The 16,954-nt window shown below is 40.3% G+C and overlaps 1 protein-coding gene across 3 annotated transcripts in view; it reads right to left on the reverse strand.

The window, feature by feature from the left end:
* The window catches only part of RBMS3 (RNA binding motif single stranded interacting protein 3), a gene marked incomplete at both ends in the record, with an annotated part of 441,410 nt that overhangs the window by 299,292 nt on the left and 125,164 nt on the right, over nt 1-16,954 (reverse strand). For all 3 annotated transcript variants that reach the window (XM_084280360.1, XM_084280359.1, XM_084280358.1), the window contains one exon: nt 14,173-14,231. In XM_084280360.1, the coding sequence (XP_084136486.1) occupies nt 14,173-14,231 (59 nt within the window). The remainder of the gene's footprint in view (nt 1-14,172; nt 14,232-16,954) is intronic.

Raw genomic sequence — 16,954 nt, forward strand, 5'->3', positions numbered from 1 at the left:
GCTCCACTCACACAGACCCACACACCCCAATGCAGTCAGCTGGTCCGGTTAAGGGCGAGAGAGATGGCTGCCCTCTTCTTCGGCCAGAGAGATACGACCTGCATCAGGAGTCATCCTCCAGGGACAGGCTTATTTAAAAGGGTGGCAGAGAGGCATGGAGAGTGCCCCAGCCCCAAAAGCCCTGAGCCAGTGTCTACTGGAGCCCAGATCCCACATAACCTGCAGTAAGCCCCAAAGTGAGAAGCCCTAAAGGGAGCACATCTCCCCATTCCCTCTCCAGCACACCTCCTGAAGGTGCAGCTATTTAGATTACCATAGCAGTACAGCAGTTGAATAAAATGGCACACTAAGATGCGACATCTCACTACATTTTCTTGCCTCCAAACTTGCAACATCAGAACTCTACAACATAAGTATATGTGTTTGGATGTGAATTTAGTCACTGAACTCTCACCCCACTCTCAAGTAGCCTCATGCCACAATTCCCATCGTAAAAGCTGAACTTGCTCCAATTACTGTACCAAAACTTAGCTGCTGTGGTAGTCAGGAACTCTCACCCATATTTCACTTGTAATCTAATCATGGCTCATTTACTTTCACTTATTCTTGCTGCTAGCACTGGGCACACATTTTTTTTTTTGCTGCCTAAAACCAGACACTGATTTCTTCATCAACAGTGGCTTTCCTGTTTTGTTTCCATCTTGTAAATGCTCTCTTAAATACTATGTCTTCCATTATTATGATATCCTTCTACACTTCTCTGAATAAGAAAAGCATCAACATTTCCAAGAACTTAGCTGAGATCCTAAGAGCACAAGTTTGAACGCATAGAAAGAGACAACTCTAACTTTTATCCTTAGGGCAGCAATCACAGAGGAAGTCAAACAGGTTACCTAGATAGAAAGCAGTTGAAGGAACAACCCCATCAAATACTCAGGGAGAAGAAATTAAGGTGGGTATTACCCAATTTACCATTCCAACTATCATTTCTATGTTTTCTCCATGGGCGAGCTGCAAACCTGAGTGCATTGTGCAGACAACTTACTGCTTTCAGCAGGAGACTCTGGCTCCTGAGAGCAGGACAGCAAAATGGGGGACTCAATAAGAACAAGAAATTCAGCATCTGAACCTTCAGAGACGTAATTTCCAAGCAACTGAGCCAAATCCTGCTTAAGAAGAGGAAGGAGAGCTTCACAGAGGATATTTCAGCAGTGTCACACAGCAGGTCCAAGTCCATTAGGGCAGCCAGCAGCTCTAGACAGCATTCAGGTGGTGAAGTAGCATGTGATCCAGTGCTGGATCTTCCCCGATGAGAGTTGTCAACTTTGCATCTTCTGGCACTGAAAGTGTCCCTCTGGAACTTGGAACTAACCAGAAGGAACGAGCAGGTTGGAGCCATGGCAGTCTCTTGGAGCTAACCAGAAGGAGCGAGCAGGTTGGAGCCATGGCAGTCTCTCTCATCAGGCAAATAGATGGAGGAATTGGTAACCTCAGAGAACCTCAGAGGATCATACCTAGAGCTATTCCTCTTGCAAACAAAGCAACAGGCCAGAGAGCAGAAGTGGACATACTGAGATGGAAAGTAACCACTAAATCACTCAAACACAGTGCCAACAACACAACTGAAACACTATCAGCTTCCTAATTGTTTTAAGCCTAAGAAATAAGATGGGTGAACTGAAATATGAACTACAGTAAGAAAATACTCAGGTACTAGAAAGACTGTGAAAGTGAGGTCACGAGCGGGCCACCGTAACAGTAAGATGTAACATGCATGGCACAGAGTAGGCCGTGCTGACAGTGGACAAATGATCAGGCTGAGCACAGCAGCAAGGAACTAGAACCTGCAAGAACTGAAATCCCAGCCCTAACCACAATGAACCATAAATCTGCATTACTGGAGAGCTACCTCTGTACCGCTCACTGCCCCGCCAGGATGGCAACACCAACTGCAATGTGCAGGGGAAGACACAGAAAAGCACTAAGGGCGGAAAGCGAGCGGACTGCTCAGAGGGGACTTTAATTATCCCTGCACAGATTGAGCAAAATGGGATGTAATGCAAAGATCACATTTTAAGGTGCTGTTCCAGAGAGCAGCTGCTTAGGAAGCCCAGAAGAACAGATGCAACTCTTAATTTGAAATGACCACAGAGGAGGTTATGGGACAAATTGACAAAAGTGAACACTAACAAATTGCAACAACAGATGGTCTTCACACTCCTGTTTGAAAAGAGCTCCAGGACTCAATAGCTGTCTACATACGCTAATAAGCAGTGTGCAGCTTCTTTTCTAAAACCGACTTCGTACCTGAGGACCAGGAGGGACGTGACACATATGGCAGAAATATTCTGAAAAGATCCCAGGTGAGATCTGGGTACCTATAGGTCTGTGAACCTGGTAGCAAATTATCAAAAACTACAGTAACAGTGTAAAATCAATGGAAATACAATACGTGCAAAGGGTTAACCTGACTTCTGTATGTTTGCCTCAGACCCATTGGAGCTCTTTGAAAAGGTCAGCATGCCTGTGGATATGGGTGATCTGGCTAATATAGTCTGCCTGGATCTCCAAAAGGCATTTGACAAGGCCCACCCCAAAAGATTTCTTAGGAAACTAGGCAGTCATTGCTTAAAGAGGGAAAGATCTTGGATAAACAATTGGTTAAAAGATAAAAACAGAGGGCAGAGGACATGATCTTTCCTACAAGAAGGGATCAGCACCAGTGGACTTCAACACAGAGCTTTGCTGGGACCCACGCTGCACAGCCTGTTTCTAAATGACAAGAAGAGGCTAAGCAGTGAGGTGACAAGATTATCCAGGATAAAAAATGGGTGGGTAACTGTGAAGAACTGCAGAAGAAATTAAGTGACTAATAAAGCAGCAGAAGAAATTAAATGGAGATCAACATAGTAAGCATACGGGAGAAAACAATTCCAGTTTCACATTACAAAATGATGCTCTTTGAGCTGTCCACAGATATGTCAGCTCCATATTTGCTGAGAAAGGCAAACTGAATTCTAGGAATAATTACAAAAGGAGTAAAAAGCATTGCAAAGAATCCATCTACATGTATTTCCCTTACAGACCTTCCTGCCCCATAACTTTTAAACCAACTGAACCTACCCAAAAAAAAAATTGACAGCAGTAGCAAATCTCAAACACTTTAAGTTCCAAAAGCTCCACCAAAAACTAGATGCTAGAGAAAACACAGCAGAGTCACAAAACAGAGGCTTATTAATCCCAGCAGCCGCAGAAGGATTTGTTGCATGGCATACACCCCTTTTCTTTAAGCGTAACTATTCCAACACTCCTACAGTAACAGCCCAAGAAAGTAGAGCATGGCAAGCAACAGCTACGTAATTCTTTTGGATACAAGAACTCACATTCACCCAAACTGATAAATATGTATGTGTCTCCAAAACTCGAGGCATATTTAATGCCTGTTCTGTGAATTTCTTCTCTAACAACTATCTATCCTAGCAAGAAAATATGGGTTTATTAAAAAGGAAACAACTACTAATAGAATGTGCATCAAATAAATAAAAATTAAAAACCCCCATTTTGAACACAGACTTTTCCTCAGTTTTGAAGTCTTTTTTTAAAAGATACATTCCATCAATTATGTGGAATTTACCCTGCAATTTACTGTGAGCTGAAGTGACTGACAAGAGCAACCAAGATACCTCAGGCAAATCAGGTCACTCAGACTTTTTCTTACTGCTTCATGATTAAAGGTTGACCATAAAAACCTTTACTTTCTGCAGAATGACATGCTTGGTTAGTTAAATACGCAGGCAATTAACATAGAGATAACATGCATTTAAATGGAGGTCCCACTGACCCCCATCTCCTGGCTGCAACCTTTGGTCTGGAAGCAGACAGCTTAGCAAAAAATATTCTATTATTAAAAAAAACACATAAAGGCCAACAAGTCCATTTTAATTCATTTTAAAATAAATGGTGTTTACTGCTCCATATTTAATAAGTTAATAAACAACAACTCTACGACTAATACCGCAAGTAACAAGGACACACGGCTGAAAGATCTTTATAGAGATCACAGGGAAAAAAAATGTTTTTTCTCCTTTTTCATATAGAACAGAATATTATATGAACAATTAAGTGACCAAAGCCTGTTGTCTTGCACATTTGAGCCCCATATTTCTTGTCTCTGTCCATGTCCTAACCCAACTGTGACGCTACACCTTGCTGTAATAGCTCAGCTCCCCCACCCCAAGCAGCGCTTACTGCTTCTACCCTCCCCTCCAATACCTGTACCTGCCTCCCAAATTCCTTGTTGGGTAAAACCAGCACAAGCTCTAGCTCCACCATGGATGAGCAAGTGGTGATTTGCTGTGGTTACCTTAAGTGGAGTAAAACTAAACCCACCCTGCATTTCCTTCTGCAGGTGCACCAAGTCCCCACTCTACCTAGCTGCCCATTTTCAGAAAATTTTAAACTTGGTTGGATTTCACAGCCCCAGCCTTCTGAGACATTTACTTGAAACTGGCCAGTAAATTTTAAACTTCTACACATATAAAAAACTGAAAAGTTAGAGACTGAAACTGTAAACCAAACTAAGAGACAGGGTTTTTTTTTAAAGAAAGAAAAGCTTAATCGCCATTTTGAAGTTTTTAGTCAAATTTTAATTTGGGGGTCCAGAGAAGCCACATATCACACCACTGCCATCTAATGGAAGAAAATATCAGCTGATCGTTGGGTCCTGAGGAAGACCCAGTCAGAGAAAAACTATTTCACCAAGTAGGAGAGTCGTTTCTACCACCCCTAACATGGCCTCCTCCTTTTCTCCTATATAAATTTAGCTCTCCTCAAAACATTCTGGGCTGAAAAAAAACCTCACTAAATGTTATCCAAATGTGTGACTATTCTCAGGAGAGCTGAAAGACTGGTTTTGGGGGTTTCTTTTTTGGATAATTTAGTATATATATAAAAAAATAAAGGTTACTTGACTCCATTCAAAGTCGTAAGATTACTCACAGTACCTAACAGTAATTGTGGATGCTGGTCTTTTTCAAAGCCCTGGGCTGCAAAGTGCATAGGACAAGGTTGCCTTTTAATTAATTTTCGTACAGTACAATTGTTTCATGTACGGTCAATTGGCACTTAGAAGCTCTACAGCTACCATAACCTAAATAGATGGAGTAATAATAATGCCCACACCAGTTCCTTTCACAGAACTGGTGTGGGTGGGTATTTTGCTCAGCATCGAGGGACCTACATCTTTATTGCCAGAGGTTATGATTTTTCCCGTGTGTTGCACATATACTCCTACTCCAGCAATCCTACACCATCCCTAGACAGGCAGCCCTCAAATACCCAGACAGACAGATTGAATAAAAAGGATGGCACGGTCTACTAGTGTTTGACTTACACGGTATATTACCTACCAGGAAAGATTCACTTGGGTAAGAAAGCTCTACTCTTCTAAACAAAGGCCAGGGACATGCACTAGTAGGGGAAAATGCCAGTGGTGACTTCTCTGATTGCTGGCACACAGCAGAAAAGTCAGGCTATAATTAACAGATCTGATTCAGAATGATTCCTGCTGAGTATCCATGTTCAGTAAGAGTCTGTCAATTGGATTTATTATCAGATTTTCACTATATCAAGTAAGCATTTGTTTTACATATGCTGTAAACTCTGAAAGCCCGTAACGGAGATGGCTCTAGCAATACTGAAGGAGCTGGGCACAGTCTTCCTCTGGCACTGCCTGAGGGTTTCCACAGGTCAGCTGTTGCCCTAGAGGGTCTTGAGACTTTTGAGAAGCCAACTTCTCAACAGACTATCTTCTGGAAGTGCCTTCAAGCACTTAAAGCTGCACTTCAAGCTGTCTTCAAACAACCAGAGGTCAAACAGATTTACTCATCTCCAAGATGCTTTATCATGGTATCAGAGGGAAAAAAAGTTTAAGCAAAGTCATTCTGCAAGACAACTGAAAAAGCCAACAGATTGCAAGTAAGCTTTCAACAAATCTGATTATGAGCTGCAGCTCAAGGAGAAGAAAATTTCTCTTCTGCTCACTTCTGTGATATGCAACAGATATTTCCAAGTCTACTGAGACCACTAAGAGCCGACTAACATTACCCAGTCCCAAAATGCACTTCAAACACTTGCCAAGCTATTGGCAAAGTTTTATACAGACCAATGAATCAAAACATTAATCACTGTGTATAAATGGAAATTTTACTTTTTTATTTCTCTGGGAGGAAACAAAATTAAATCAATTATTTGCTAGTGATATGGGCCTGCAAATTTTGGAAGCAGTAAATTAAGAATAATCACAGATTAGATATGTCACAGAATCCTTGAGCATCTTGGGTCTCCTTACAGAAAATATTTGCTAGGCCATGAGTTCATTTATGAAAAGATAATGACCCAGGAAATATTTTCCTTAATTGCAAAGAAACTGTTTAAGAAAGTGTCTGGGGAACTAATTAGAAAGGAGTTTCCTCTGTAGAGGACCTGGCTTTAAACTTAATAAGCAATTTTTAGAGGACTTGCTCGAGACAGAGCACTGTTTAGATGCAGTCAAGAACATCTGCTGAGGGACAGAAGTATTTTGCAGACATGGAGGTGGGTATGCCTTTGAGCCCTCTCCATGTCAGAGCAGTGGCCAGTATTGGCATACTCCAGCTATGGCAACTTGATCAACACAACTCATCAAACCCTCTCCCCTATTTTGCTACAGCAGATGTGGAAAGCATTCAAAAACACACAAACAGGAGAATCTCTACCTCCAAGCTAAAGAAAAATTTTGCAAAACACTTGCACTTTTGCCAAGACACACACAGCGCCTGCTGGCCAACATAAGAGGTGCCAGGAAAATGGTTCACCCAACGGCATCATATGCTCCCAATGAGTGCCACTGACTCATTATGTTACCTAAAAATCTGAAAACACATCATCTGTAAGTTCAAGGGGATAACTATGTATGTATTTTTAATATATGCATGCACTTTTTTTCCTCCATCTAGTACCTGGTAACTTCTTGAAACAGTCCAATTTATAAAGCATCATAGTTCATGAGCCTGCAGATCAAGGAAGCTTTCATTTCATCAGGTAGGGTGTGAGCTTCCAACACTTCACTGGTAAATGAGCATCCTCATGGTTTCTTTCCGGCAATGCTTTTCATTTTGATTTGATGTATACCTGCCTTTAGGGCATTTACATGTCTCCTTTAGGTAGTTTTCCTAAAGATTTGACTCCTAGTCTCATGTTATTACAAAGTAGTATCACTTTTTCATTTAAATAGTAAAAAAAAAGTTGTTCTCAACCTTTACTTATAAAAAAAAAGCCACAGGAGTGAAACTACAGCTTCACAGGGAAAAAAACAAAATAAAAACTACCTAAAACCCCATAAAACTTGATGTCTAAGTGTATCTCTTGATATCAAAAACCTTAATCTCAGCTAACTCAGGAGATGTGGGTCTAACCACTGACTTGCTGACCAAAACCATCGCAACTCTGCATAGTTTGTACATTGTTCAAGAGACCCAGGACCAGACTAGTTGGGGCTGCTATAGGTCAGTAGTGAGATGGATCAGCAGAGCCGTACCTCGCACTTGCTAAGTGCCTACACACATTCAGCATCTCTCCAGCCTTCACAAACGCCTCACTGTGAGAAAACCTGCCAAATTAAAATATTCCATATTGCTACACTTTTAATAACTTGCAAACTCTTATGCCACTGATTACATAAAACTTTGGAATGGATCAAGAGAAGAAACGCAAACAACTAAACAAAACTAATGCACAAAAAATATCACCACATCTATTGTCTGTCCCAGCATTGAAAATAGGATTGATTTTCTTTTTTTTTTTTAACACAAGTCTAGAGTTTCAAAATTAAATAAGTCTGTTTTACAAATTATTTACTTTCTACAAGATCCATTTCCCCTTGAAGCACGCCGTGCACGCCCTCCTAGTGTGAACAGTTTACAGTCTGTGATCAGGCACAGACCTACTTGGCTGGATTTTTTTTTTCCTCTCTCAAAATGGCAATTCTTAGAATCATAAATAACGCAGCACAGTTATTACAATTTGAGCTTATTCCCAACAAATAAAATTTATTAACTAAATAGCTTTCTATGCAGCTTAGCTCACTCTCTGCCAGCTTATTATTTTATATAGACTTGCTTCATGTCTCTAGTCACAACCAAATTGTGTCATCTCAAGTATAATAGGAATTAATAAAGTGAAAATGCATTATTTCACATGATGACAAATAACCTCTAGTCTTCACAGAATGTGTGTTAAAAAAATTACTTTCTCAAGTTTAAAGTTACAAAACTATTTTGTCTAACGAACACATCAAGGTATAACTACTATATAGTTATAAGCTTTGTTTATCAAAATACCAGAACAGAAGCCTCCTGCTCATTAAGCTCCAATACATTGCGGTGCTTAGAGATGCTGGTGAGCTTAAGCAGATGAGTAGCACCACTGACACGAGGCAGGACGGACTCCTTTTGGGAGATATGAAGCAGCACTTTATCATGCCTTTCCAATTATCTCCAACACTTACAGTGAGCCTCCAGTTATCCCATTTTTGTTACACAAATAAACTCTCAATTTATAAAAATAGGTCATGGTAAATTTTAAGTCTTGGTCTTAAAATAGCAAGGCAACTTGAGAAATAAAATTGTCTGTGATATATGGTGGGTTAACACAGATGACCTCATAACACTTTTTACCATAAACCCACCGCAATCCTAACAACTACATATCTGCACCCCCAGCTTTCGTACTTGAAAAATGAATAGATCATTGCTAACATTTCTCAACAAGAAAAATGTCATAATGAAATACTAAAATTATAAATAGTCTCTATAGTTCCCCTCATCATGTTAGGCACATTTCTCTCCTAAGACAAACACTGCTATTCAACAAATCAAGTCACGCATGGTTTGAAAAAATATACATAAAATGAAGTCTATGCAGCTGAAGTGTTTGTCTCCTACACATTACTGTGATTCATAGGTTTTATTTATTAAAAAATAAAAATCCCACAGGTGGGATTTTGGACTTTTAGTCATTCTCCCATGCTCATCTCCTAAGGTCCTAGTGAAACGCTCAAAATCATACGAGCTCCTGATTAAACCGGGGAGTAAATCTGCATGCATGCAATTAAAGTGTCTGCAAGGGCAGATGCAGATGACAGTAATTCATACTCTAAGAAATGGGCTTGTGTATTTGGCAGATTAACTGTTCTGTATTCCATTGCTATGAGGTATGGAAACTGTACTGTGAAACAACCATTACTCATTCCCTCGGCTCTAAGCACGTAGGTCTATCAAAGGCAAGCCAGTCTGGAGAGGGCAGGGGGCGAGGGCTGGAAAGAGAAGAGTCTACACATTTCAGATTAACGCTTCTCTTGAATGGTTTCTTTTATTCCATTTCTCCAACTTTTTAAATTAGCAAATACAGTAGACCCAGAAAGGAAATGCACAAGGGAGAGAGGGAAAGAGGGGAGGGAAGGGGAAAAAGCAAAAGCAGACCAAACTCTCCTGACTTGTTCATTAGGGTTTTTGTGTTTGAACATCTGAATGAATCATGTGTCTGGCTTTCATTACTCTCCATATGTGATTGTTCTCTGCTTCGTTCAGTGATTTCTGGCCATTTTGTCATGACTCTGCTTATTTTGGGTTATAAATTGTTCTATTACAGGGTAGTTGTTTCTTCTCTTCTGCGTCACCTAGCAGTTATGCCACCAACAAAGACCAATCTGAAAATGAGAGGTGATGTCAAAAGGTTTCCCTAGCAATCTCCCTTGCAGTCTCTCTATGATTACTTTAGACCCAACTGCTTAATTCATACCAGGGAGAAATCCTCAGATAACACCATTCCTCAGCACGATAGGAATGTAGTGGGTGTCTCTTAAAAAGTCTGAGGAATACTGAAGAATGACCTAAAGTCCCTTGCAGAGTCTTTTCCTCAGTTTTCCAAGAAGAAACTTAACACTCCTTGCTAAGCAGTAGTCTGTTTTAACAGATCTCCTCATTGAAACATGGGGTATTAGAAAAAATTTCTTTCCTATATTAACTGTTTTCCACTGTCAGCTCTACTCTATACCCTACTCAACACACAAATGGCACCAAAACAGATTCCGAAATTTCCGATCATGTGATAACTACTTCTATCAGCTTGAATTCAACTGACCCTGTATAAACTGTATAAACATCACAGAATGATGTACTCATTGAAGTGGATATCCCATTTTTTGTGGAAGGTGAGTGAGCTCCTGAAGACTGGGAAGGAGCAAACAAAATGCCCAGGATCTGTTGCTTTGTGTTGTACTCATTGGGTTTTTATTTTTACGGAATAAATGCAGGCCCCAGGAAATTAAGAGACTCTTGAACTTCTGAAAAAAAAATAATCTTAGAGCAAATAGTCATATAAATCCATTCACAGAGCCTCACAAATAAAAAGTGATTAGTACCATGCAACATGGATTTAGCAAGAATAAACAGCACTGCATTGTACTTCTATCTAGACGTAGGTAACTAGTCTTACAGATAGTTAAGTACTATATATTTTAGTTAAACCTTGGTTGTCTCTCATAACTTGTGCAGATGAGAAAAATAGTATCTAGCTAAAACTGCTGTGGTGTAGGTGCCAAACTAATTAGCATAACCAATTTTAAAAAGAAGATCTTAATGGCTTACTGTTGCACTACCTGGTGTACTGAGAGGGTTTCCTCAAAAGTCTTCCCCAGGTCTCTTATTATTCAGGCTTTTCCAAATTATCTTGTCCAGTGGATTAGAGAAATCATTTATTAACTGTGAAGAGGATACTAAAGAGGTAAGTGCTGGAAGCACTCTGGAGACTTAAGATTTGAGAATAATCTTAGCAAATTAAGAAGTAGCCAGGAAAAAAAATAGGATAAAATTCAATACAGACAAATGAAAAGTACTAGCCTTAGGAGAGAATAATCAACAGCACAGAGCAGGGTGCACAATAAGGAATGCCTGGCTGGCAGCAGCACTGGAGAAAACAACAGAACCCGGGGCTGCAGAGAATCTCTTAGCATAAATCAGCGCTGCTGTTCTCATGCAACACCCCGTGCCTCAGAAATATATCTGTTTTAAATATATATAGTTATTTATGTGAATATATCTACAGAGAAGGGAACCACGTGATCACAGAGAAAAATGGAATAACCTCTCCGCCCCATTGAAAAGGATGAGATTTAAGGCTGTTTGACATCCTGTGCCTGGCTCTAAGGTCTTCAAGTAAGAAGTGAGCTAATTAGAGAGGGACTAGCAGAGTGCAATATAATCAGAAACCTAAAACAAATTGCCTTTAAGGAAAAAGAGAAAGGACTTGTATTTACTCTAAGGAAAAGCTATGACAGATGCATAGCAGTCGTTTTCAAATATATATGTTTGCACCAAAGAGAAAAGGAATAAACTGTTCTGCGTGTCTGCTGGGGATAAAAAATATGAAGCAATAGGCTTAAATTGCATCAAGGGAGATTCAGGTTAGACATTAGGAAACACTTTGTTATAGTGAGGAGAGGGAGCACTATGACAGGCTGGTGGTGAAGCTCCAGGAATCTCCACCACTTTGAGTGCAGGTTAGAGAAACACCCCTGGCAGTGGGTTAGAGCTGATCCTGCCCTGAGGCAGAGGGATGGACAGGCTGACCCCTTTGGGTCCTTTCCTCTTCTTGATTCCTGGGATGCTTTGCTTTTTGCATATTTTTTTTTTGTTTTTCTTGGCAGCCTTACCAAAGAGGAAGGAAGTTGTACCCAGCATTTAAAGCAGCAAAACATCTATTCTTTTTATGCCAAGAAGCATACTGTTAATAAATCCAATTATGTTTACGATCTTTTAATGGCACCACTTATCTCTTAAAGATCCGTCTGTGAAAACACAAACAAATATCTCTGCCCTACAGTGTAATACAACAGCATAAAAGCAAACTTTTATAAAATTCCAACTCACTCTTACATGGCCCCTATCACAGTAAACTCAACTACAATATAAACACCACCAAACCCAGATGTTTTTCTTTCTCAAAATTCTACTATTCAAATTCGTTACAAGCTTCTCACATTTTACGTTTCACAAGCAGGTCTGTTACTTTCCCTGTTTACTGGTGGCAATGTGAATGGAAGGAAGTTTGTGGAGTGGTTACCAGTCAAACATTTAAAATCAAAACAAAAAATTAAGGACAATCATCGGACACACTGCCACCAGAGTCTCTTCACCAACATTTAGGCACCCAGCTATCTACACTGACAACCAAGACCTGAGGAGATAAATACTCTCTCCCATGGATTTCATCTCATTCCTCCACATATAATCCAGTTCAAATCCAACCCCATCTGCTTGATCTGCATGACCATTTCAAGTGGATGAATTTCAGAAAAAAAGATTTAAAAGGATGAGGTGACACATGAGAGAACAAAGTAAACCTCAGTCTCACATGGAGGCAGGAAGGGGGAGAAGAACCTATGTGTCTCCAACCTCAAAGGAAGGTCTTAGTGAGGAGTGGCCACGGGGTAACCCCAATCTACCTGATGGCAGACTTCCTATTTTTCGCCCCCCCCCCCATGAGCAGCTCAAGCCTCTCCAGCTCTCCTAGGCTTAAGGCCCAAATCCTTCCCACCTCAGAAACTCATCCCCTAAGCACTCCTACCCCAAAGCCCTTCCTATCCCACCACAGCACTCATCCACCTCGGCAAACCAGCTCAGAACCCACTTGATCCCTTCAGCCCGTTTGTAGCTCCATCATGCTGCAAGTCGCTCTCTCCCTAACAGCTCTCCACATTGCATTCACCGTGCCTACACAGCTCAAACCTCCCAGCTAGACAGCAGGAACATCCATCTCCTCCAGCTCAGAAACTTCAGCACTCACCCCTGTGCCTGCCCAGCCACCCTTCCAGGATTTTCTGCTCTTCTTGACTGTCTTTCTATGAGGGTATTCCTTTATAACACAATTAAAACCAAAACAAAGCCCCCCCAAATGAACCAGATCTTGCTCCTTGTGTGACATTCAAAGAAATACAGAGTGGTTACCAGAAGTCTGCTGAAACAGTACTCCAAGGAGAGAAAACATATGTTCAGGCAAAAGCAAACGTATGGCAGTGCCACTTCTCATGATGGCCCATAACCAGTTAGTCTGGTGGAATCTTCTAAGACTAGCATATTGCAGTCTTCTTAATGACTTTTCTCTTCAGTGGCTAATGAATACAGTTGCTGGCAGGCAATAAGTAAAGAACACACTTCTACAAACTGCAAGCATTTTGCCCCATCTCATAATTTCCCCAAATGTCTTTGTCTGCTGCTTCTCTTCACACCCTATCTGGCCACTCATCAGATAAGAGTGTAGTGTACTACAATGTTTTCTCTTTTTACTAATTCACATAGAAATGTTGTCCAGAATGTGCTGCTTATCAGAAGAGCCCACTCTAGTAGATCTTACTACTCCAGAAAGATTCTGTGTAACACTAGTGTAAAGTCACAGAGTAATTTTTAAGCAAAGCTTCTCCCTCACAGACTTGATGGCTCTTCAGACTGGTGAATGAATAACAATTCTAGTCCTGAGATACTACTAGGCATGTTAGTCAATATTTATCTAGGCAAATACAGCTGTACAAACACACATGAAACACGCTGTATTTCACTAGAACATGTTATACATTAGCAGAGTAATTAAGAACATAAAACTGGAAGAAGAATAATTTTAACATCTTGGTATTGCAACTTGTGGATCTATTTGTGTCAACGAATGTTTTCTTCTTCCAACAGCGTAGGCCAAGACTTCATAGAAACAGAAAAATTAAACCAGGTTTTGCTTGGGAAACTTTTCCCAAAGGTTCCTCAATTTTATATAGGAAATCAATTTGCATCACTGATGATATCATTCAAATCAGACAGCACTACGTGGTTAGAAGGTAATTTACTTTTCTGCTGAAGCAATTTGATACTTGTTCTGATTTGTGATTTTCATTTTGTTTGTTAATGAAAAAAATTAATGAGAATTGTTACTGGAAACACAACTCAAAGCTTTGGCATTATTAAATATGTTTGTAATATACTGTACATTATGTTGATTGCACAGTTGGAGCCAAAGCCTTGGCAGTCAAGCCACCGGTCAATCATTCAAACAGACAATGAACTCACAGGGTGGATGTTTTGCACGTACCTTTGCACTGATTTGTGTTTTTGTCAAGAATCGCCTTTGTAGATACAATTTTCCCATACCTATGGAGAAAACAGAAATACATGCTGTTACATTTTCATAACATACACTGTTATTTTTGCACACACGCAACACATATACTAGGGAGAGTTTTAGTGCTCTTGAAAAACATTTGCCTGATACTGCTGGTGAGGTTCCTTCTGGCACTGCACGTCACCAAACTCCTTTAGAGCTCACCTGAAAAGCACTGGGCATTTGCCACGTCCTGTCCAGTTCTGGTCCTGTGCTGCACTGTCAGCACAAATGCCAAGTACACCAGGGGTTTTAAAACATCAGCACTGGTAAAGATATTTCTTCAGTTAAATTAATTAGGTTTGTTTACTTTTTTATTATTATTATTTTTTGCTGCCAAACAAGGTTTGCTTTAACACAGATGGAGCAAAATTCCTCCAAGACCGACAAAAATGCAGGAGGCATGGTCATTTATTTACACGTGTGCACAAGCAGCTGTGCTCATGGGCACACCACCCATGCCGGTGTACATATGCTCTCAGCTTCTGTTTTAGATAAACAGAAGCTCTGAGGTTTAGGTGCAGCTCCTAGCCCTTTCCAAGAAGAATGTTAAGACTTACTTGAATTTATGTTTCCTCCAGAGATAGCGTGACACTGCACTGCAACTTGATATTTAGCATGATGAAGAGTGAATTTGGGCAGCTACAACTTGTTGCAGAAAATAGCCAGACCATAAAACAGGTATCTTGTCTATTATTTCACAGAGGTTACGACTAAAAATGCAGACTTAATAGCAAGTGTCACAAACCCTGGTAAAAGCTCACAGAAGGTGGCCATTTATGGCCAAGTAAGACTTCAGGAGATGAAGGAAAATAATATTATTTCTCAAGTCACCAATATATCTTGGTCTCTGCTTGAATAAAGATAACTTCCTTTAAAATGTACTTTCCCAGATTATTTTTTTTTCATTAAAAAAAAGCACTTCTGGTAATCTGATAGATTGGACTTTTATCTGAAAGACTTTCCCATGGAATGGAAGCTTTCACTATTAATGAAGGACGCGTTACTATAAAAGAAAATTCTGCATTTTAACAGCAAAACAGCCACAGAAAACCAACAGTTCAACAACTACAAACCACTGAAATGTACGGCAGATAAATTTTAATTTAGTTAATCTTTATTAACAGCAATATAAATTTGGTGCTACCAACCTGGACATGGAAGACCTTGCTGTAATTGCCTTCTCTGACTTAGGAGGAAAGTGTGTCTCCTACTATACAGAAAAGGACTCTAAGGGCAGCTAGATCACTGTACTACACATTCAAAGCCACACTCTTCTCTGTCCTACAAGTCTGTAAACATATCCAGTAATTCAAGGGGAAAAAAAAAAAGAAAAGAGAATAGTATCATCACTGACTCACAGGGCAAAAAGGGACCTTGGGGTTTCAGTCTAGGACCCAGCAAATGCTTAAATATCTCATCAAGAAGGAGCAGCACCGATGGGATAGACTGGGAACAGCCTGCCTGAACATAGTCTTTGGTACCAGCAAAGAAGATTTGAGGGAATTTTGTGCCTGACAGTTTACAGCTGCACTTTCCACATTGAGTGACATGTAACCACTCAGCTTTAGATAAAGGCCGCTGTCTCTCCATCTCTCTCTACTCTCTTCCCATGACTGATGCAAAGTGAGACTTTCCATTTCACTGTTTTTCCTTTCCCTAAGAACCCGCAAAAGCATTTGTTTCCATTTGACTTTCATTTTGGGGAGGAAAAACATGCTTTGCTTTGTTTTATTTCAGACTGAAACCAGTTAGGAGGAGAGACAAGCTGACCTAAAGGCTTTAATAGTTTCTGCCTTCTAACTTGAGCCCTAAATCAGCCATCTTTTAGGAACTAAAAAAATCATACAGGCCTCCCCCCATCTTCCTTTCTTTCCTGGCTGTGTAGACAGGCAGGATTTTGTGCGCTGAAGGCAGGCATAATCCATTGTGCACTCCACCATGATGGGTAGGTAGCTATGGGTCTATTTTGCCATAGCTGGTTCCATTCCACACATACGTAACAGATTTCACGTTAACCATGAGATCACATGCTTTTCTAAAATCAGGTGTTTCCAGAATCAGGCCTTTATACTCACTTATGTTCCACTTAATTTTATAATTCTTCATGGTAATACCTGAAGTTGACTTTGGCCTCCAAGATACTAGAGCACGGATCTTAAGAAGGCAAAGCCAAACTCTCTGCCAGTGTGATTTATGGTTGCTCAGTGGGCCAACTCACCCAGCAGGAAATTTGGTCCACGTGGTGCATCTTTTTTTATTTGATTTATTTAGACTTAAAATCAAATACAGGAAAAACATGCAAAAACATGCCTACCTTGTACAGTAAAGGGCCTCTGACAGATATATGTAAAAAAGAATCCAACAAAAATCAGCGGCTAGCCCACAACAACCTCAAATAAAACACAACCCCTACCTAAACTTCCGCCAACAAAAACTAACACCCAGCCTCCATTTCAGCCCAGCCACTCCTAATGAATTGATATGTTGTTTCATCCAAGTCATGTGAGAGCTTAACGCCAACGTTTCTTGCCAGCAGAGACAGGCATTTGTGGTTCCACTGCTTTTATTACAGACTTCCCAGAGTTATTTGCTACATACTGTGATCCTGCAAACATTTAGTTACACTGGAGATTTTACTCACAGAAGTAATTCTGTTCAGTTCAGAAGAATTTTCCTCCTGCACGTAAAGTTACGTGCACAGCTTCACGTT

This window comes from Gallinula chloropus (genome assembly GCF_964237585.1).
Source record: "Gallinula chloropus genome assembly, chromosome: 2".
NCBI classification, from domain to species: Eukaryota; Metazoa; Chordata; class Aves; order Gruiformes; family Rallidae; genus Gallinula; species Gallinula chloropus.